The sequence below is a fragment of the Neofelis nebulosa genome, chromosome 2 (assembly GCF_028018385.1).
Source record: "Neofelis nebulosa isolate mNeoNeb1 chromosome 2, mNeoNeb1.pri, whole genome shotgun sequence".
Taxonomy (NCBI): Eukaryota; Metazoa; Chordata; class Mammalia; order Carnivora; family Felidae; genus Neofelis; species Neofelis nebulosa.
Window position 1 is genome coordinate 38,791,781 of NC_080783.1, and position 22,067 is coordinate 38,813,847.

The 22,067-nt window shown below is 36.2% G+C and overlaps 1 protein-coding gene across 1 annotated transcript in view; it reads left to right on the forward strand.

The window, feature by feature from the left end:
- GTF3C3 (general transcription factor IIIC subunit 3) overlaps positions 1-22,067 on the forward strand; it is a 38,641-nt gene that overhangs the window by 13,514 nt on the left and 3,060 nt on the right. Inside the window, exons 7-17 of the mRNA XM_058710470.1 lie at positions 2,445-2,592; positions 3,137-3,209; positions 7,289-7,392; positions 8,715-8,886; positions 10,595-10,797; positions 11,361-11,462; positions 12,538-12,673; positions 14,940-15,177; positions 16,017-16,207; positions 18,002-18,126; positions 21,767-21,919. Of these exons, the coding sequence (XP_058566453.1) occupies positions 2,445-2,592; positions 3,137-3,209; positions 7,289-7,392; positions 8,715-8,886; positions 10,595-10,797; positions 11,361-11,462; positions 12,538-12,673; positions 14,940-15,177; positions 16,017-16,207; positions 18,002-18,126; positions 21,767-21,919 (1,645 nt within the window). The remainder of the gene's footprint in view (positions 1-2,444; positions 2,593-3,136; positions 3,210-7,288; positions 7,393-8,714; positions 8,887-10,594; positions 10,798-11,360; positions 11,463-12,537; positions 12,674-14,939; positions 15,178-16,016; positions 16,208-18,001; positions 18,127-21,766; positions 21,920-22,067) is intronic.

The following is a 22,067-nucleotide window of genomic DNA, read 5'->3' on the forward strand; positions in this document are numbered from 1 at the left end:
TTTATATTGTGGTTAAATATAGAGGTGGGTTTTTTTTTTTTCAGTAATTTTCTGTTTCCAAGTCAACTGTGTGATTACTTAGAAAAATTTGTATATACAATTACCTTCAAGTGTTCTGAAGTTTAAAAATGGGGCATGTTCTAAAAGGATGATTAGGTTCCTAGGTTTCCATAACTTAGTTGATGTACATTTGCAATATTAGATTAGTTGTTGTAAATATGCTATTGAAATGTTTGTGGCCTAGGGTTTTCTATAATTGTATCTTTAGTTAGTACTAGAATAACATCTTAAGACAAAAATTTTTCTTTATGGTTGACACAGCACTGACTGTGGTATATATTTTATTTTAAAATATCCCATTTTCAATGACATGGATGGAACTAGAGTGTATTATGGTACGTGAAATAAGTCAGTCAGGGAAAGGCAAATGCCATGATTTCATTTATGTGGAATGTAAGAAACAAAACAGATTAACAAAAGAGAAGGGAATAAAAAGAGTGAAGCAAACCACAAGAGACTTAACGTTATAGAACAAACTGAGGGTTGATGGAGGGAGGTCAGTGGGGGATGGATTAGATGGGTGATGGGTATTAAGGAGGCACTTGTGTTGAGCACTGGGTGTTATATATAAGTGAAGAATCACTAAATTCTCCTGAAACCAATATTACACTATATGTTAAGTAATTAGGATTTAAATAAAAATTTGAAAATAAAAATAAAAAATAAGATATTTTATGCTACTATACTTCTCTGACATGCTGTACATCAAAGCAAAGCAGGAAACATTTTGGCTACATAATGTCTTGTAAGCTATCTTTTCTAGAGGTATCTGTAAATGGTATTTCAATCTAGGATCAACCATCTTGATCTGGTTAGTGCAGTAATCTGTGGAAGGGATAATAGTAGCCTGGACCAGGATAAAAGTGCAGGTGGTGAGAAGTAATCAGATTCTGGGTGTATTTTAAGGCTGAACTCAACAATGTTCTAATAGGAGATGGGTGGGTGTGTGTGTATGAAAGAGAGAGAGGGAGACACACACACACACACACAGACAAGGGAAGAGTTCTTAGGACTAAACCCTGAGGCACTCCAGTGTTTAGAAATCAGGAAAATCAGGAGGAAGCAGCAGGGAGACTGAAAGGAAATGGGCAGTGAAGTAGGAAGAAACTAAGAGAACATGATATACTAGAAATGTATTGAAGAAAGCACTGCAAGGAGGAGGGATGAAATAGTCCAGATAGAGCATGTAAAATGAGGACTGAGTATTGACATTGGAGATGGGGTGAGGGTTCCTGGAGTATTGGCAGCTCTGGAGAAATTTATAAGGGGAGCAGAGGAATGAGAAGATAATTAGAATGGGTTGTAGGGGTAAGAGATAATTTTTAAGTTGGGAAAAATTACAATGGATTTGTATTCAGCTGGTGTAATCCACAATTGAGGAACACACTGAAGATTCATGAGAGAAGGGACAGTTGCTTGAGTGATATCCTTGAGTAGGTTGGAGAGAATGGGATCTAGTTGGGGGTTTGCCTTATAGGTGGAGAATGTGGAATATATGGCCATGGGTGTGTGTAAGTAGGAAGATGTATTGGGAGTGTGTGGGATGTCATGATCTGGTTCTCTGCAAACTAAGAAGCAAGGTCATCAGCTGACAGTGAGGATCAGAGAGTTTTGGAGGTTTGAAGGGAGAGATGAGAAGCGGTTGTCTAGGTCTTTGGGGCCTTGCTGCAGCATTTGTATCACCTAGGAGCCTGTCATAAATTAGAATCTCAGTCCTGCCCCAGCTCTACTGAATCAGAATATGCCTTTTTACAAGATGCCCAATTACTTTGTATGCACATTCAGGTTTGAAAAGTACTGGACAAGATAACTGTAGCAAGACTGCTGACAGCACCATGGGCCCACTTGAGGCTAGTGATCATTAATTTAGAGTGAGTCCAGTCAGCATGGTCAGCTTGACAGGTGGTTGTGAAGAGTAGGCATATTTGGATTAACAGGGGTTGGGATTTTATCACATGACTTTATCAGAAGGGACAGAAGGACAGGAGAAGTGAGGAGATGCACAAGGGAGTAATTACAATGTTGGTCTATGGAGAAGGAGGAAAGTGAAGACAAGAGGCTGCAGGACAGTGAAACAGGTAGATCGATGCTTTGTAGACCCCACTGAGGTGGAACAGTTGTTGGAATTGGGTGATAGGGAGGATGAGCTGGAATGGTATGAGGTAGCTTTTGTAGAGTGAGGGGCTTGACATGATGGCATTGTCAAATGGGCATTGCCCATTTTTCTCTGGATCAGCTATGATTATGATTTTAAGGAAAAGTTTTTTCTCCTCTCTGATTTTAAGAAAATGGAAATCATAGGTAATGGATGGTCTGAGCAAGGATGTGAGTTTTATAATCTGAATTAAATAAGTATTCATCCATTTTGTCATTTATTTTTTCAGGAGTTACTATGAAGCCAATGATGTTACTTCAGCTATTAACATAATTGAAGAAGCTTTTTCAAAACATCAGGGTCTTGTTTCCATGGAAGATGTTAATGTAGCAGCTGAACTATATATTTCTAACAAACAGTATGACAGAGCTTTGGAGGTAGGAACATGTAATGTGTTTCTTAGATTTAGGACACATTTCTGCATTTTAGAAATTCTTACAAATTGACAATTCTTCACTTGAGTTATAAAAAATTAAATTATTTATATACTAAGTTATATTTTTAAAGTCTATATGAAAACAGATTTCTAGATTCTATAGTAATTCCATATGAAAGGTAAAGTATAGTTATATGATAAAAGCTCTCGCCATTATCACAGGTGCCAGATAGTCTGTACTTCAGGGTAGCAGGACTGAGCAGCCAGACCAATTGCTGTGATTCCGTTCCTAAGCTGTTGGGAACAGTAGTTTGGTTTGATATAGGGGAATTATGTATCTTCTGTTAAACATTTAGTTAATATGATATAAAAATGCTAATATATCACAGTGGTTCCTTATTTTAAAGAGATTTGTTGATGCTTTTTATAGTTCATTTAGGATGAACTATATATTATTTGAATTAACTGTACAAATCTTTGCATTGTGAAAGGTTTTTTCATATGTATCTATTATATCATTTCCTTTTTTTCTTCCATTCTTTTAGGTAATAACAGATTTTTCTGGAATTGTGCTGGAAAAAAAAACTACAGAAGAAGGCACTTCAGAAGAGAATAAAGGTTGTAGTTCCTTCTGCATAGAGTGGATAGTATACATAATCCTCTCTTTTTTATAATGTGGCATTTAGAAATTGATAGTTAAATGTTCTCATAACAAGTTGTCCCAGAAGCATTTTTTTCTTTATAGAGATTTCATATCTTTTTCTTATGGATATTTACTCACAAGACATCTTTTTAAAAAATTGTTTTCGGTCCCTTTTTACTTCTCAGTACATCCATTTGAACATGGCATTTCTCATTGATCCAGGTCTTTTTAGTGATACGTGAACAAAGAATGGATTACTGAACAGCTATCAAAAACATTTGGATATAAAGCAGTTTAATTTTTAGGAAGGACTTAAAATACTCTCCTTGAAAAAAATCTACTTCAAACTTAAGCATTCACATAAAAAGTAGAAACTGATATGATTACTATCTTTGAAAGCTTAAAATATGTAGTTAGGGATCTGGCTAGAAAGTCATACCTGAAGTATGGCTTGCAGTATCTCTTTCAGCTTTTTCCTTTGTATCACACCCATTAACCTGTTCTGTGCAAATATTAGCATGCAAGACCCTGTCTGAGATTGTAATAAGATTGAACTCTGGGCAAAATAGATGTCCCTTTTCTTGTGAGGAAATTCCTATGTAGTACCTTCCACCTCTACCCCATGAGGCTTTTGGTGGTGGTGGGGAAGTGGGAAGACACTTGTTACCTGAGTACTGCCTGCTTCAAAATACTTCTCTCCCTGGCAGTCATGAAGCCTAAAAATTCCATCATTATATAATCCTTTGGGTTAAGGCATAATTATTCAAAAACAAAAGCCTTTTTTTTTTAAAGGATCTATCCTAATGTAAAGTAGTAATTCATTTTTACAGTCAATTTGTGTGCTAATTCATAGAGAACAAGGCACCAATAAGGCATGGGAAAGATAAATATTGAAGTGAAAAGTTGTTGGGGAATGAAGAGCCCAGTTCAATAAGAGTTTCTTACAAGATTCTATGCTGGGTGTGTGGGGAATATACAGAGGATGAGTATATTTCCTGCCCTTAAGGACATGGGGGAGTGGGATTCAAATGAAATGTATACAATTTAATTTTAATAGGAACAGTGTGATCATCTCTGTAGTAAACCTGACATTATGGGAAAATAGAGAAAAGCAATATACTAAGATCAGAGGATGTTTCTAGAAGTATAATTTAAGCGAACACCCAAGAGGAGGTGCATATCAGACTGAGGTCCCAGGGTGTGGGAGCACTACTTGGTATGGATAGGATTAGATAAGGTGCTTTGGTTGAGGATCCTGGATAATGAATGAGTAGTGAATGAGTAGTAAAGAGTAGCAATTATAATGCCGTGAGAGCATGCATTAGGGTCTCTGAAGGACTCTGTCAATTTTGATAGTTTTCTTGGACCTGGCCTAAACTAGAGTTGAGTCTCAGTTAAGTTGTTTTGCAGCCATAATTTTTCTTTTTTTTTAAGTTTATTTATTTTGAGAGAAGGCATGAGTGGTGGAGGGGCAGAAAGAGAGAGGGAGAAAGAATTCCAAGGCTCCGTGCTATCTGTACAGAGCTCAACATGGGGCTCGAGCCCATGAACCGAGAGATCATAACCTGAGCCAAAATCAAGAGTCAGATGCTCAACTGACTGAGCCACCCAGGCGCCTCTGTACTTTCTGTTTGAGATCTTTCTTCTAAAAAATTAATTCATGTTGAAATATACTGCTATTATTTTGAAAATATTAAGGAAAAATAGAATTATGTTCAACTTTTAATTGTAGATATGTTTGTTAGTCATTTTGTTTAATATATTTTGCTGAGTTTCATTGGCCATTCCTCCTTCTTCCTTCCTTCCTTCCTTCCTCCCTCCCTCCCTCCCTCCCTTCCTTTCTTAATGATTTAACATATCTGAATTCAGGAAACATCTTAACATAAATCAACAACATGTCACAGTTAAAGTAGTGGTGTTTGTCTCTCTTAGTATATAAAATAATGGTGTATCTGAAATCGGGCATCTTAGAGTTGATAAAATAACTTTAAAGAAAGAGATAATCCAGACAACTAGGACATTAAAACACTTTCAATGTAAGCAAAATTTGTTTTTCATATGCATTTTTGAAAATGAGAACATTTATTGGTGGATTAATAAGCATTTCCATTGAGGTTCACAATAAAATGAGGTTTAAAAGATACTGCTCTTAGCATGGAGCCTGCTTGGGATTTTCTTTCTCCCTCTCTCTCTGCTCCTCCCCTACTCATGCACACACTCTCTCTCTCTCTCAAAATAAATAAATAAAAAGATACCGCTGCTATATGTTAGTTGATAAACTATTATTTAAACTGTAGGGGCTGTAAATAATATCTACTGCCTTCTTTAGCATTGTCAAATTGCCACTAAAGTGTCTAAATAATTATTCTCAATCTCTGTACTTACCTGATAGAACTGGTAACCGCTTGTGGACCACTACAGGCTTCAGACTTCCCTTTGAGTGGCACTGTCCTATAGCATTATAATATTTTATTTTGAGAGAGAGAGAGAGCGCACGCAAGTGGGGATGGGCAGAGAGAGAGAGACAGACACAGAATCTGAAACAGGCTCCAGGCTCCAAGCTGTCAACACACAGCCCAACGTGGGGCTCGAACTCATGAACCATGAGATCATGACCAGAGCTGAAGTCAGACGCTCAACTGACTGAGCCACCCAGGCACCCCTGTCCTATAGCATTATAAAGTGACCCTCTTATTTCTATTAAAATATAGTTCATCCAAATTCTACTTTGTCTGATGAGATTGTGACCCCTGCTTTCTTTTTGTTTTCATTTGCCTATTGTATCTTTGGTTTGCCATTTTGTTTTCAACCTTCCTGAGTTATATGATTTCAGGCATGTGTCTTATTTTCAACATAACATTGAGTTTTACTTTGTGATTATTCTTGAAATCAAATTTTTGATTTACACATCTGTACACACTATATCTTTAATAGGTATGCCATAGCCACTGTCTACAGAAGAAATAGGCTGTGGATATAGTTGTGAGTCAGATTAGTCCTTATCCTCATGGAGCTTATGGTCTAGGTAAATTTAAATTTTAGGACTCTGTTTGAGGAAAATAAATGTCTTAAGTTGGTTTCCTGTAACAGTTATTATATTGGAGCTTAGAGATAAAAATAATCTATTAATTAAACTTGTCTAAATCCTTCCATGACTTCATAATTTTAGGGAATTCTATAATTTATATGGCAAATTCTATAAAACATGAGTTATTTCATTTTAATATAATTGTAGGTTTTATTCTATCACTTAAGATCAATCTCTGATGTTTCTCTATGCTTCAGTGTTTTGTTTTTTTTTTTTTTCTGAAATGGAAACTTACTTGGAACTTACTAGACTTTACAAAATACAAAATATTTTAAATGTGGATAAAAATTCCTTTGACTGATTTCTCAGGGCTTTAAAAATTGTTTTACCTTGGGGCACCTGGGTGGCTCAGTTGGTTGAGTGTCCGACTTTGGCTCAGGTCATGATCTCGCAGTTTGTAGGTTTGAGCCCCACATCAGGCTCTGTCTGTGCTGACAGCTCAGAGCCTGGAGCCTGCTTCAGAGTCTCTGTCTCCCCCTCTCTCTGCCCTTCCCCTGCTCAAAAATGAATAAACGTTAAAATTTTTTTAACTGTTTTACCTTAATGAAGTTTTAGAAAATAACACAACATTTAATTTATTCCTTTCTTAGCCTCTTTATCATAAAGACTGAAAAGAGACTTTTGAATTCAAAAAAGAAAGAGTGTATATATTCTTGTTGGTCATTTTTGTCTTTCTCTTTTTTTTTCTCTATAGATTTGATAGGTGTGGGAGTTTCTGTAGGTTTCAGATAAGTGGATAAAGTATTAGGAAGAGAATTGGAAGGATAATTGCTACCAAAGGACAGACTGAAGAGAATATAAAAACCTAGTAATAAGAGTTGGTCCAACTTAGAATTGACTACAGAATCATTTGCTCTGAATGAAGTAAATGAGATCTTATGTAGAAAATATAGAGCTTGCTTCATTTGCCCTACATTCTAAGCTTGCATATAGGAACTGCTTTTTGCCTGTCTTTCTAATCCATAGCTGGTGAAAATGTTACCTGTACTATACCTGATGGTGTGCCAATAGATATCACAGTGAAGTTGATGGTCTGCCTTGTACATCTCAACATTCTTGAACCACTTAATGTAAGTAACATTAAGATCTGCACTTGAGATACTTCAGATAAAATCACATTTTCTTTAGATGACAAGTAATTTTAAGTTTACCCTAGATTTCACATTTTTCAGTAACCCAGGAAGTCACCATAAGCATCAAATTATTTGTGTGTGAATATCTTACAAAAGCTGAACTGGGCTTGTAATGATTTGTTTCTCTTTTCTTTTCTTTTTTTAAGTTTATTTATTTATTTTGAGAGAGAAGGGGAGAGTGCGCATGTGAGTTCAGGAGGGGCAGAAAGAGATAAGGGAGAGAGACAATCCTAAGCAGTCTCTGCAACGTCATTGCAGAGCCCAGTGGGGGGCTCGGACCCACAAACTGTGAAATCATGACCTGAGCCAAAACCAAGAGTTGGATGCTTAGCCAACTGAGCCACCCAGGTGCCCCTTGTTTTCCTTTTTAAATGCAGAGATCAGAATTTGAGATTGGGCTTTTTAGACAGTTGGTAAATTCTGAAAGTTCTTCCCTTTTGCCAGCTTTGGAGTATTTTGTTGAATAAAAAAATTTATTGGGCATCTGCTTTGCAGACCTTAGGATAAGGTATTGAATATAATACACAAACCCTGCCCTCATGGATCTTTTATTCTAATGGGAGTAAATGGATAACAAAATAAATATGCAAAATATAGGATGTTAGTTGGTGGTACATACTCTGGAAAAAATCAAACAGTGAAGAACAGAGAATATTGGGAGTAGGAGGGTGGTCAGGAAAGCCCTCTCTGAAAAGGTGACCTTTGAATAATGACAGAAATATCAGCAAACACAGAGGCCCTGAAGCTTGGGTATGTTTGTCTTAGCAGAGAAAGAGCACAGCAAGTCAGTGTTATCTTAGCTCCTGCCATGTCTGCTTACACCAGGCCTTCAAAAGTAATGTGTGGCTCAGTCGGTTGAGCATCTGACTTCAGCTCAAGTCATGATCTCACAGTTTGTGAGTTCAAACCCCACGTTGGGCTCTCTGCTGTCAATGCAGAGCCTGCTTTGGATCCTCTGTCCCCCTCTCTCCCTGCCCCTTTCCCACTTATGCTTGATCTCTCTCAAAAATAAGTAAACATTAAAAAAAAATACTTTGAAAGTAGTATGTTGAATGAGTGATGGTAGTATGAGTTCTTTCTAATAGAGAAATAGAGATTCAGAAATGAATAGAAAAATGGTTATTTAAAGCTGTTTTCATTAAACCTTGCTCCTTTTCGGCTTGCTTCAAATAACTGATAGACATGTGAAAAGAGAAATATACCCACATGTCCATATTTGTAATGATTGTTTGACTTCAGACTTTTATTTTGGGGTCTAGCCTCTCTTGACAACACTAGTGGAACAGAATCCTGAAGATATGGGAGACCTCTATCTAGATGTTGCTGAAGCTTTTCTGGATGTTGGTGAATATAATTCTGCACTTCCCCTCCTTAGTGCACTAGTCTGCTCTGAAAGATACAACCTCGCAGTAGTTTGGCTTCGGCATGCAGGTAATACTTCTTTGTGGGAGGGAGAAGTTTTAATCATATAAACAGGCAAGAACTTACTTTCCAAAATGGTAATAATTATTTAAAATATTAATGTCTTGGTAAAAGTGAAAGTATTTCTAGTTTCAGGGCAGTTTTTTGAATATCAGTTTCTTTTGTTTGCTTGTTTTTTGAGTATAGTTGACACACAGTGTTACATTAGTTTTAGGTGTACAACATAGTGATTCTGCAACCCTATGAATGTTAGTATTTTAAATTGTCATGGTATGCCACTATATGATTTCCCCCACATTAATGCTTTGGAAGAAAGATTTACTTAATGCTACAGGAATGAAGTAAGACTAACCATGTCCCTGGTAAAAATACTTTATACAAGTCATTTACCTGTCTTAACCATAGGCTCTGACTTCTAGTAATAGAAGTATAGAAGTTTTCTATAACTAGAGAAGCATTGATTGACAATTTGGGTTATTTTGAGACCTATCACAATATGAAATTGCTAAGAACACTTAAAGATAACTCTTTACTGTTTGGATGAGTGAACATGAATACAAATGTAATAACCATCATAAAAACATTATTTGTGATATTTGAATTTAAAAGACATGAGCAGGGAGATGGAGTTTTTATTGCTTACTATCAAAGTTTAACCTAAAGATGATACTCGGGAGAGAGTTGAGAAATTTGAGATTTGAGAAAGCAATTGAAAGCGAAAGAACCATTTTAGGAGGTAATTGTAATGAAAAGGGAATGAGATGGAAAAGGCCTAGATTAGTGTTGTCGCTGGAGAATTCAACTGGTAGGATTTAATGACTGATTGGCATAAAGTTTGAGGAATAGAGCCCAGTAACTTCCCTTCTGAGAACTTACCCTGAGGAAATAATTGAGTGAGATGAGGGGAGGTAGTTTATATTGGGTATCACAAAACTCAGGAGCCTGGCAAATAACGAAAATGAGTGAAGTGGGCAAGTGAAGAGGCGCAGGGCTTGGGGGGAGAACTGGAGAGCCCTCTCCAGAGGATGCTGCTGTTTCTCAGCATAGGCTGATGTGCCATGTGGGAACAGGAGAGTGTTGCCAATTCGGATTTGTCAAAAGAATCCGGTAACTTAGAGTTCATAAAAATCCGAAATTTAAAAAATGGAGGCCATGTATTGTTTTTAACAGCACTGTGGCCTAACAAAACACCTCTGTGGGTTAAATAGGTTTGCCAATTTTTAGACATGGCTTATATACATGAAAATGTTTACTGCATTGCTATGTATTAGAGTATAAATTCAGAAATAACCTAAATATCAGATAATATGGTTAAATAAATAGTTGAATGTTATAACCATTCAAAATGCTAAGGAAGATGTGGGAAATGTTGAAAGTATAATGCTAATAAGTAAATAAAGCAGAACCTCAAAGTGTATGTATGTGCTGATTATATCCTTGTAGCAATTTGGATTTAGTTAGAGAAATCAATAGATGGATCAATCAGTAGATGGAGATTAGAAGGAATGGCTGTTTTAAAGTATTAGAAATCTGCAGACATTTCATTTTTGTTATAATTCTTTAAAGTGGAATATTTTATATTTAATATTATATTTTATATTAATTTTATATTTAATATAAGAAATATTTAATATTTCTTTAAAGTGGAAAAATAATTTTGGCAAGCTTACAAATCTGTAGATCATATTTATTATGCTTTATTTTAACATCATCTTAGAATGTTTAAAGGCCTTAGGCTATATGGAACGCGCTGCGGAAAGCTATGGCAAAGTGGTTGATCTGGCCCCCCTTCATTTGGATGCAAGAATTTCACTTTCCACCCTTCAGCAGCAGCTGGGCCGTCCTGAGAAAGCTCTGGAAGCTCTGGAACCAATGTATGACCCAGATACTTTAGCACAGGATGCAAATGCTGCACAGCAGGTAGGCCATGTCATGTGAAAGGAAGTTTTCCTTGGTGGATTGTGTTTTTGAACTTTTTCCTCCGTTAAGGATGTGTATACGGTTTGTATCCAAAAGATTTATTTTAGTGTATTAAATTCACCGTTTTTGAAAAGTAATTTTGAATTTAAGTTTCAGCCTCTTGTTAAACACTGTAAGTTATGTGTCTAAAATGTTGGATCTTAAGTTGTGAAAGATCATAAAGCAAATGTTGTTAAGGTTTGGTTTCTAAAACAAAACTCTTCTGGGGCGCCTGGGTGGCTCAGTTGGTTAAGTGTCTGACTTCGGCTCAGGTCATGATCTCACAGTTTGTGAGTTCGAGCCCCGTGTCAGGGTCTGTGCTGACAGCTCGGAGCCTGGAGCCTGCTTCAGATTCTGTGTCTCCTTCTCTCTCTCTGTCCCTCCCCCCACTTGTGTTCTGTCTCTGTCTCTCAAAAATAAATAAATGTAAAAAAAAAAAAAAAAAAAAAACTCTTCCATGCAGACAAAACAACTTACAGCAAAGGAATCTTGTCACATTCATTATCATGTGCTTATTTATTTAGGAACTGAAGTTATTGCTTCATCGTTCTACTCTATTGTTTTCCCAAGGCAAAACGTATGGTTATGTGGATACCTTACTTACCATGTTAGCCATGCTTTTAAAGGTGGGTAATGGTCTTTCCTTATGTTAGTGCTGTTGACTGTTTAAATGTTTAGAATTTGATTGAAACATAGATTACAGCTATTTTATAACTGTTCTACTCTCAAACTTTTGAAAATGAAAGTCAGATATAGACAAAAGACTTAGAGGTTACTGGTATGTATGACCTTTGAACAACATGGGAGTTAGGACCATCAACCCTAACACAGTTGAAATTCGCATATAACTTTTAACTTCCCCAAAACATAACTACTACTAGCCGACTGTTGACTGGAAGCCTTACTGATAACATGAACAGGTGATTAACACATATTTTGTGTGTTAAAGGTATTGTATACTGTATTCTTAAAGAAAGCTAGAGAAAAGAAAATGTTGTTAAGAAAATTATAAGGAAGAGAAAATACATTTATAGTACTGTACTATAAAAACCCATGTATAAGTGAACCTGTGCAGTTCAAACCTGTATTGTTCAAGGGTTGACTGTAACTGAAAGTTCTACATGAAAGTGTAAACTTGACTGTAGGTAGAGTAAGTGAAATAAAGTCTTTGCTAGTACAAATTCAGAAAAGTGAGAACCATAGTGTGATCAGTTACTGGCTTTGTAGACAGTACCACGTGCCAAAATTGTTCACTTTGCAAAAATGTTTTCCATGTGTGACATCATTTCCAAGTCTAGCTTTTTTTCAGGGAAGTGGTTATGTGTGCATGTACATATGTTATGAGTTAATGTGAATTGCCTTCTTTTTCCCTGCTAAGGTAAGCAGTGTGATCTAAATTCCCTTGGGAAGAAAGAAAATAAGTCTGTTCTCTTTTAGGTGTTTAAATACACAGTAATTTGGCCTTTTTTTTTTCCCTACTAAAGAAGATTTCAGGTATACCTGTGGTACTTGTGACCCATAGATTTTCTTTAAAAAATTATATGACTGGAGTGCCTGACGGGCTCATTTGGAGGGGCACAAGACTCTTTATCTTGTGGTTGTGAGTTTGAGCCCCATGTTGGGTATGGAGATTACTTAAAAATAAAATATTAAAAAAAAGTATATGACTAAAAAAATCTCAAATTGTTATTTTAAATTCAGGTAGCAATGAATAGAGCTCAAGTTTGTTTGATATCTAGCTCCAAATCTGGAGAGAGGCATCTCTACCTTATAAAAGTGTCAAGAGACAAAATATCAGACAACAGTGACCAAGAGACCGCAAATTGTGATGCAAAAGGTAATTACTTTCATTTGCTTTATTGCATAAAATGTGACTGAATTCAAAAAATATTCATGAAATAATACCTGATAGTAACTTAATTGAAAATATACCCTTTTCTGGGGCACCTGGGTGGCTCAGTCAGTTGAGTATCTGACTCTTAATTTTGGCTCACGTCATGATTTAGCATTGTGGGATGGAGCCCCACGTCCGGCTCCCCGCTCAGCATAGATCCTACTTAAGATTCTCTCTCTCACTCTCTCTCTCTCTCTCTCTCTCTCTCTCTCTCTCCATCTCCCTCCCTCCCCCTCTCCCTCTCTCCCTCTGCCCCTCTCCTCTGCTCTCTCTCTCTCTCATAGAAAAAAAAGAAAATACACCGTTTTCAAATAAAATGAAATTTCTAATCCAGATCCTTCAAGTATAATAAACTCATTTGATGTTAAAAGAAGAAAAGGAAGGCTACATGTAAATACTTTACTTTTTAAAAATTCGAAGGAAACCATCTGCTTGGATCTCCCTGTGAAAAAACTAAACAGAACTTTTGACCTTTTAAGAAGAAAATATGTTATTTTAAGAAATTTATGAAGATTAGATGGCAATATAAATTACTATATTTGTCCAGTCACTTCAATTACATGTATTTCATTCTCTGTTAAATTCATTTTTGATAAATGTAGCAATAGTCGTAGAAACTCTAAAATAAATTGCTTTGACCTAGTCTCGAGTAATTTGATTTTAAAAGGCGTCTATATTTAGTAATGCCTCAAGTATGCCTCAAGTATGTTTGGGTGAGGTTGAAAAGAGAAACTTGAAAAGAGTCTAAACTGGAGGTATCAGTCTGTCAATGTGTGCAGTGTGCAATGGAAAAGGGTTTTAAAATCCAGAAGAGCTGAATCTCTGTAAGCACATTATGAGGACCTAACATAAGTAGGTTTTGCAGGGGAGGAGAGTCAGGAAAGGAATGAGGATCAGCTGCTCATAATCTAGATATAAATGCCTCAGAAGCCTATCTCTACAGCTCATGGTTCTGGGCCCATCTCAAAGGCAGACTCTGCTTCATGTGTTTACGACTATATTTTCTTATATTTTTCTCTATATATGATTCTGTCAAGTTTTCTCTTTCAGTATTTTCTCATTTCAGGTCCATTGTGGGTTTTTCTTAGGTTCATAAAGGGTTTTTTTTGTTAATTTCATCATGGTAGGGATCATGTTACATTTGTGTACCCGGATAGGATGAACAAGGTCTCTTTATGTTACATGCATCTTTGTACTTTTTTTTTTTTTTTTTTAAGTTTATTTATTTTTTTGGAGAAAGCTTGAGTGAGGGAGAGAGCACAAGTGAGGGAGAGGCAGAGAGAGAGGGAAAGAGAGAATTCCAAGCAGTCTCTGTGCTGTCAGCACGGAGCCCAGTGCGGGTTTGAACTCAAACTGTGAGCTGAAATCAAGAGTCAGATGCTTAACTGACGGAGCTACCCAGGCATGCCTGTACTCTGATTTTTTCACTCAACATTTTCTCACATATGTTTTCTCATGCTGGTCTCTTTATAGCTATTATCATTAAGGAATATTTAATACTCCATTGGATAGCAATCCCATAATTTAATTATTCCCTTATTATTTTTTTATATATGGTTGTTTCTGATAATTTTCTTTTATAAATAATACTGTGCATTTATCCATATTTTTGACTATTTGTATAGGATATATTGTCAGGAGAATTACTGGGTAAAAGACTAAAAAATTTTTATGGCTTTTGATATTTCTCGAGTTATAAATTTATAAAAAAGGACGCTCTAACAGACAAGACAAGATTTTGAAGGAAAAGAAATTTTGAGGCAGAGAAAATATTAAGATTATAAAAAGATCAAGAACAATCTAAATCTTGAAGTCCTTTGCTAAGCAAACTTTTGAATTCCTTGTATGTGCAGAATCCTGTATCTGACTTCAGTCATGGAATACTCACTTACTTGTTCTGCCCTGGAGGACCATATATCCTAGCTAGCACTGACAGATACAGATGACATAGCTGGACTTTGTAGAGGACAAACCAGAAGTAAGAATTACCTGGGGTTGTGGATTGTTAGGCAGAGCAGAGGGCTGGTGTTGAAGTAGTGTAAACAGAAAACTATCCACTTCATCGTTGTCTAAAGAGTGTTGGCAAGAATTCAGGCCCATAGGAATGTGGGTATTAAATTTAGCCTTAAAGTTGATCATAGGGATTTTTCTAATATTGTTATTTCTGAAAATACAGTGTCCTAACTGATTTTCACTGGTATCATTTTAGCAATATTTGCTGTACTCACAAGTGTCTTGACAAAAGATGACTGGTGGAACCTTCTGTTGAAGGCCATATACTCCTTATGCGACCTATCCCGATTTCAAGAGGCTGAGTTACTTGTGGATTCTTCACTGGAATATTATTCATTTTATGATGACAGGCAAAAACGCAAAGAATTAGAATACTTTGGTCTGTCTGCTGCAATACTGGACAAAAATTTCAGAAAGGCATACAATTATATCAGGTAATTTTCCAATAACTTATTTTAGATTCTTTGAAAGAGGATGTGTATTTACTTTGATTTAGTCTCTCATACTCAAGAATTAATAAATTGTTTTAACTCTCTTGTGGCTTACAGGTAAATTCAAATCATTGATGATTCTCAGAGGCATGCCCTCTCATATATTTAACCTCTTGTACATCAGTCTCCCCATATATAAAATGGATATTATAATATTACCTCCTTGTAGGATTATTGTGAGAGTTAAGTGAATTATTATAGATATGGCCTTTTAACAATGTCTGGCACACACTTATTAGCTGTTACTCACTGTTCATTGTACTGGAGCTGTAGTGGGCTGGGGGAGAATGGGTGAAACTTAAACTACTTGATTCTTTTTTTTTGGTTTAAAAGTTTTGTTAAAAAGAACAAACAAGGGGCGCCTGGGTGGCTCAGTCGGTTAAGCAGCCGACTTCAGCTCAGGTCGTGATCTCGTGGTCCGTGATTTCGAGCCCCGCCTCGGGCTCTGTGCTGACAGCTCAGAGCCTGGAGCCTGTTTCGGATTCTGTGTCTCCCTCTCTCTGACCCTCCCCTGTTCATGCTCTGTCTCTGTCTCAAAAATAAATAAACGTTAAAAAAAAAAATTAAAAAAAAAAAAGAACAAACAAGATGTAGAAATACTAACTTAAGTAGCATCTTCTGGGAAAAATCACTGTGTGAGTGTTTATGCTTAAATATGTTGACATAGTCTGCTTTTCATTGTAGGAAAATGTTGCTGCGCTGAATGAAGTATTTCATTCTTAGAATCAGAAGTTTTTCTTTTTACATTATTTTTTACCCTCCCTCTCTGTCTGCAATTTTAGGGTGATGGTAATGGAAAATGTCAATAAACCTCAGCTCTGGAACATTTTCAATCAGGTTACCATGCACTCCCAAGAGGTACGACATCATCGCTTCTGTCTTCGCCTAATGCTGAAAAACCCAGATAATCATGCCCTGTGTGTCTTAAATGGACACAATGCATTTGTATCTGGTAGTTTTAAGCACGCGCTTGGTAAGTGTCCTGTATGTGACTTTGTCAAGTGTGGATGGTATGAGGGTTAACAGCCAGGCCTGGAGCAGAAAACTACCTGTGTTTAAATAGCAGCTCCCTCATGGCAAGTTATTCTACCTCCCAGTGCTTCAGTTTGTTTATCTCTGAAATGGAGGGAATAATTGGACCTGCCTTACAAATTATTGTGAAAATTAAATGAGTTAATGTAAAGCATTTAAAAAAAATGCCTGGCACATACAGTAAGTAGCTGTAAGTGTTGGCAGTGATGATAATAATGAATATTAGTATTTATTTTTTTTACAAAGCTTTGGTTCAAAAGGCTGAAGTTTTATAATTCATTCTAAAGGTCAATAATCCTCCTGCGTAGACTTGTTTGTTTTCTAAATAATTTTCATTAATTATAGATGCTTTGCAGGGTGCCTGGGTGCCTCAGTCGATTGAGCATCTGACTCTTGATTTCTGCTCAGGTCATTATCCCAAGGTCATGGGATTGAACTCTGTGTCAGGCTCTGTGTGGAGCGTGAAGCCTGCTTGAGACTTTCTCTCTCTCTCCCTCTGCCCCTCTCCCTGTTTCATGCAGTCTCTGTCTAAAAAAAAAAAAAAAATATATATATATGTGTGTGTGTGTGTGTGTGTGTGTGTGTGTGTGTGTGTGTGTATTGCTACCTGATTTTAATTTGCTATAGTACAAAAATGGATTTAAGATTTGCTGATAGTTTGTTCCTTAAGGAGACAAGTCTTTATACCAAGATTTATTTACATTGTGCTTGCTAATTCTAATTAAACTCAGGGAAAATTAATCACTTGAAATTTTCTATAATAGGGAATCAGAAGCAAATTAGAAAAATACCTGGCCAAATGTTTAAATTTAAAATGAGGCATGTATCTCTTGCTGCCTAAGAGCTAGTGTTGCCCAACTCACTTGCCAGTAACCTTGAACATCAGATGTTGAAAGTTACCTCTGGTGTGTGTGTTTTGGAATTGTTTGTTTAATGGTAAGAAAATATAAAACAGATTTATATTATTTTCCTATATTTAGGACCTTTTGCAGAAGGTAAAAATAGAAAGTGCAAATGGCAGTCTACCATCTGTGCTGCTAAAGAGATTCTGCGGTGCCATGTCTTCTGGCACAGAGCTGGAAAGAACAGAAGTTTATAGATCATCCCTTTATAAAAAAATTTGCTTATCAAAAAAATAAAAATTTTCTTAAATTCCCCTGTCTCATATGGATAAACTTTTGACATGAAGCAGTTACATATGTAAATACATGAAAACAAGGAAAACATGTTTTTCTCAGGAAAAACGAAGTAGTGCTCCATTTGGGAAACAACATCCATAATCCTAAAAAACAAAACAGATCTATTTTTCTTTTTTTCATCTCCATGATCTATCACGTTTGCATTTATACCAAAAGAATTCGCCAAAGACACATTCCCTTGTTTCTTTTAAAATAGATTTAAGATCTTAAAATAGACTTACGATCACAATTGATAAATTATTTTGGAAGTATTACTCTACATGGAAATGTCTAGCTGTGCCTAAAAGAAGGTTTTAGTTGCTCATATTTAATCTGGGTGATCAGGATATGTTTATAGGTAAATCCTCCTAATTTTGTTATATTTTGTACATTGTTTTAAAATTCAAATTAATGTGCATCTGATTGATATTTTAAAATGTACACCTTGCATATGTTAAAAATCAGTACTGTTTAGCAATGAAGTATATTTGAATAAGTGAAGAAATAGGGAACTATGCTCTTGTCACACCCATCTGACACCACTGTTCTTTTTTCAGGACAATATGTGCAAGCCTTTCGCACCCATCCCCATGAACCTCTCTATAGCCTCTGTATAGGCCTAACGTTTATTCACATGGCCTCTCAGAAGTATGTATTAAGGAGACATGCTCTTACTGTGCAGGTAATTCATTTAGATTTCTCATTACTTGGTCTTATGTTCTTTAAAAATGAATATACTTAATGCTTTTGTTGTCCTGCTTTAGAAGGAATACCTGCTTAGTATACATACATGTTGGGAGTTCCAACACCTATCCCTCTGTTTAGCACTCAGCATGGACTCAACATCTAGTGGTGGTGCTCCTGGCTAAGACTTATGTAGCCGTGTAGAAAGGGTACACAGCCAGATCACAAAGAGGACACAGAAGAGTCTGGAGGCTTCCTTAAGACTTTGGAGCCCCTAAGACCTCCAGTCTTCTAGGTCCTGATGACTGATTTATTGTAAATCAGTTTTAAAAATACATAATATATATATCTAGTAATGTATGAATATGTGACTGTGTTGACTGTTTCTTTACATCACCACCAACAAATTGCTCTTTTAAAGTTTTCATGGTTGTAGTCTTTTTATTTTCTTGTTTACTTTTTTATATAGTTTGTCTTCTCTAATAAGAATGTAAACTCCAAGAGATCAGGGATTCTGTCTGTCTTGTTTACCACTGTATCTTTAGTACTTTTGTGTTGTTTTTATATGTTTGACTCATGTAAAGACATGTTTTTTAAGTAGTTATGGAAGGAAAAAAATGTTGACTTGAATGGAATAGCAGGATTTAGTAAAGGAATTTTTCATGTGGGTTTGGTTTTTAAAGTAAAATGGTTAAAAGAAAGCCTAAATTCAAATGATGATAATTGTTAAAGCTAGGTGTTGGGATTCATTATAATGTTCTCTTTACTTTTGTATGTTTGAAATTTTTCATAATAAAAAGTAAAACCAAAACCAAAAAACAATTGTGATATTTATCCACCTCTTGCTCTAAGTTTTTTTCTCTCTTAATGGATACTTTTGCTGTTTTAGGTAATGTAGGATTGTTTATAAATTAAATATATAATGAGCACCCACTGTGCTAGGAGTGGGGATATAGTAGTGAATGAGTATACAGGCAGAATTCCTTACCCTCATGACGCTTATATTCTGGTAAACATTAATAGGAAATTTTTATGGATTGACTCATTACTAAATAGTTAAAATAGGGGTGCCTGGGCTCAGTTGGTTGAGTGTCTGACTCTTATTTCAGCTCAGGTCATGATCCCAGGGTTGTGAGATCGAGCCCCACGTCAGGCTCCATGCTGAGTATGGAGCCTGTTTAAGATTGTTTCTCTTACTCTGCCCTTCTCTCCCACTTATGCTCTCTTTCTGTCTCTAAATAAGTAAATAAAAAAAATAAAGTATGTAGTTTTTGCCTGGTAGGGAAAAAATTTATGTACTGCACAGTAATTTAGAAGCTAACTTTCAAATCACTGGTATATTTAAACAGCAGTGTTTAATTGGTTGGAGATTGAGATAAAACAAGAAGTGATGGGTATATGGGGGTTTGTTGTCCTAATCTGTCTACTTTTGTGTATGTTAAACATTTTCCATTAAAAAAAGTTTCTAAAAACAAGTTTCATTGTAAATACCGTGATTCTTAAATTGTTTTAATTTCTTGTGAATCTATTTCCTTATGCTACATGATCATAATTAATTTTCCTTTGGAGTAGTTAAAAACAAACTAATTTCATATGTTTTACTATCTTTCCTACCTTCTTATTATACTGTGAAAGTAAATCTTATAATTCTGCCCGTATTTAATATTTTATGTACAGTGTATATTACTTGGACACTTTAGTGAATAATGTGACAAAAATGTTTGAAAGTAACACAGTTAATGTAAAAAGGACTCTTTTACTTCTATTCCATTAAATTTTTTGTCAAAACTCTTATCGCCTAAAAGATAAAGTTGCTGTCTCTATTACCTAGCTTTTAAATCACTAAATATTTGAATAGTGTTTCAGTGGTCTCCTAAGTTTGTTAAAAATTTCTTAAAATGCAGCAGGTAATTCAAATCCTGTTACTGTATCAGAAGACCTACAAGTTTATTTGGGTTGCAGTAATTCATCTGGGCTTATTATTCTTTCTCAAATTTTTATCTTTAAATTTGTCATCTTAAAATAGGAAGATTTGCTATTTCTCTGAGACTAATAGTTTGTCTGCTTTACTTAACAGAACCATGATTTTCAGTGGAGTAGAAGTTATAGTCACCTATAAATATGGGTTATTTTATTATGCAGAAAGTATGAGTTTAGTGAACATAATTATTTTTATTCCTAAAATGCATTAATTCTAAAGAATTCATTAATTTTTATTGTTTTTTTATGAAGAAAAATTTGTGACCATTTATCAGAAAGCAGATCACCCAGGAAATAGTTGCATTTTATAGTCTATACTCACAGCTGGAGATTATATTTATTTAATTACTTAACATAGGACACTTGCACTTTTGCAGTCGGTAACTTTCTGCAGCTGGTAACTTGAAGATGCATTAAAGGGGAAAATGAATACAGTAAGAGATGAAGCAGGTGCTTTTTGGACACTGTGACACACGTGGAGCCTGCAGTATTCTATCTGTGTTCTGATATTTTTTCCATAAAGTCTTTGAGTCAGAAGCTTTCAGGGGAAGAATAATCAAGTTTTTTGGGTTAAGAGGTTATTAAGGTCCTGAGAGGTAACTTACAAAAAAGGTACCATTGACCCAGAAAGTTTAGGTATACTTAAGTGAGTTTGTCCCTGAGAAGAAACCTTTCTAAGATTACCATTTTAAGAGCTTAGATTTTATATTTTGCTCAAGCTTTTAGACATCTTGAATCAAGAAGTTTATTGGCCTCAGGGCACCTGGGTGGCTCAGTTGGTTAAACATCTGACTTCAGCTCAGGTCATGATCTTGCAGTGATGGTGCAGAGCCTGCTTGGGATTCTCTCTCTCTCCCTCTCTCTCTCTGTGCCCCTCCCCCACTCATGCATGCGTGCTCTCTCACCCTCCCCCCCCCCCCCCAAAAAAGAAAAAGTTTATTGGCCTCTAATGTCACAAAAGCCAACTTGGAACCTTAAAAACAATCCTGTGTTCTTAAAGATTATGGATCTTTGACAGTTTTAACATTGGACTTTGTTTTCTGTAAATATTTTTGTCCTTAAAAAAAATAAATCTTTCCTTTATATCTTCGGAAGAGCTCTAGACTAAATTGTGATATAGCACTATGCCACAGACATATGTTCTTTCAGGATGAGATTGTGTCTCTTTTAGAGAGAGTACAAGCGGGAGGGGCAGTGGGAGAGGGAGAGAGAGAAGCAAGCAGGTTCTACGCCCAGTACAGAGCCCTACATAGGACTTGGTCTCATGACCCAGGGATCATGACCTGAGCTGAAATCAAGAGTTGGACACTTAACTGACTAAGCCATCCAGGCGCCCTTTTTTTTTAATGTTTATTTATTTTTGAGACAGAGAGAGACAGAGCATGAACGGGGGAGGGTCAGAGAGAGGGAGACACAGAATCCGAAACAGGCTCCAGGCTCTGAGCGGTCAGCACAGAGCCTGACGCGGGGCTCGAACCCACAGACCGCGAGATCGTGACCTGAGCCGAAGTCGGCCGCTCAACCGACTGAGCCACCCAGGCGCCCCAGGCGCCCTTTTTTAAATACTTGTATTCTGTATAGAATATACCTGGCACATATAGTTGTTCAAATATATACCAAATGAGAATAATAATGAATTATCTTTTTCTTTTGGGTAGGGCTTTTCCTTTCTTAATCGATACCTCAGCATACGTGGGCCTTGCCAGGAATCATTCTACAATTTGGGCCGTGGCCTTCACCAGCTGGGGCTGATTCATCTTGCAATCCACTATTATCAGAAGGCCTTGGATCTCCCTCCACTTGTGGTAGAGGTATTGTATGATTTGCTTTAAAAACTGAGGAGTCATTTCATTTCATTTCATCTAGAGAGAAGTGCAGTTAGCTTATGTTGTGGTCCAGATAGTGAAATAAATTAAATACTAGAATGGATTTTTTCCAGGGGCACCTGGGTAGCTCAGT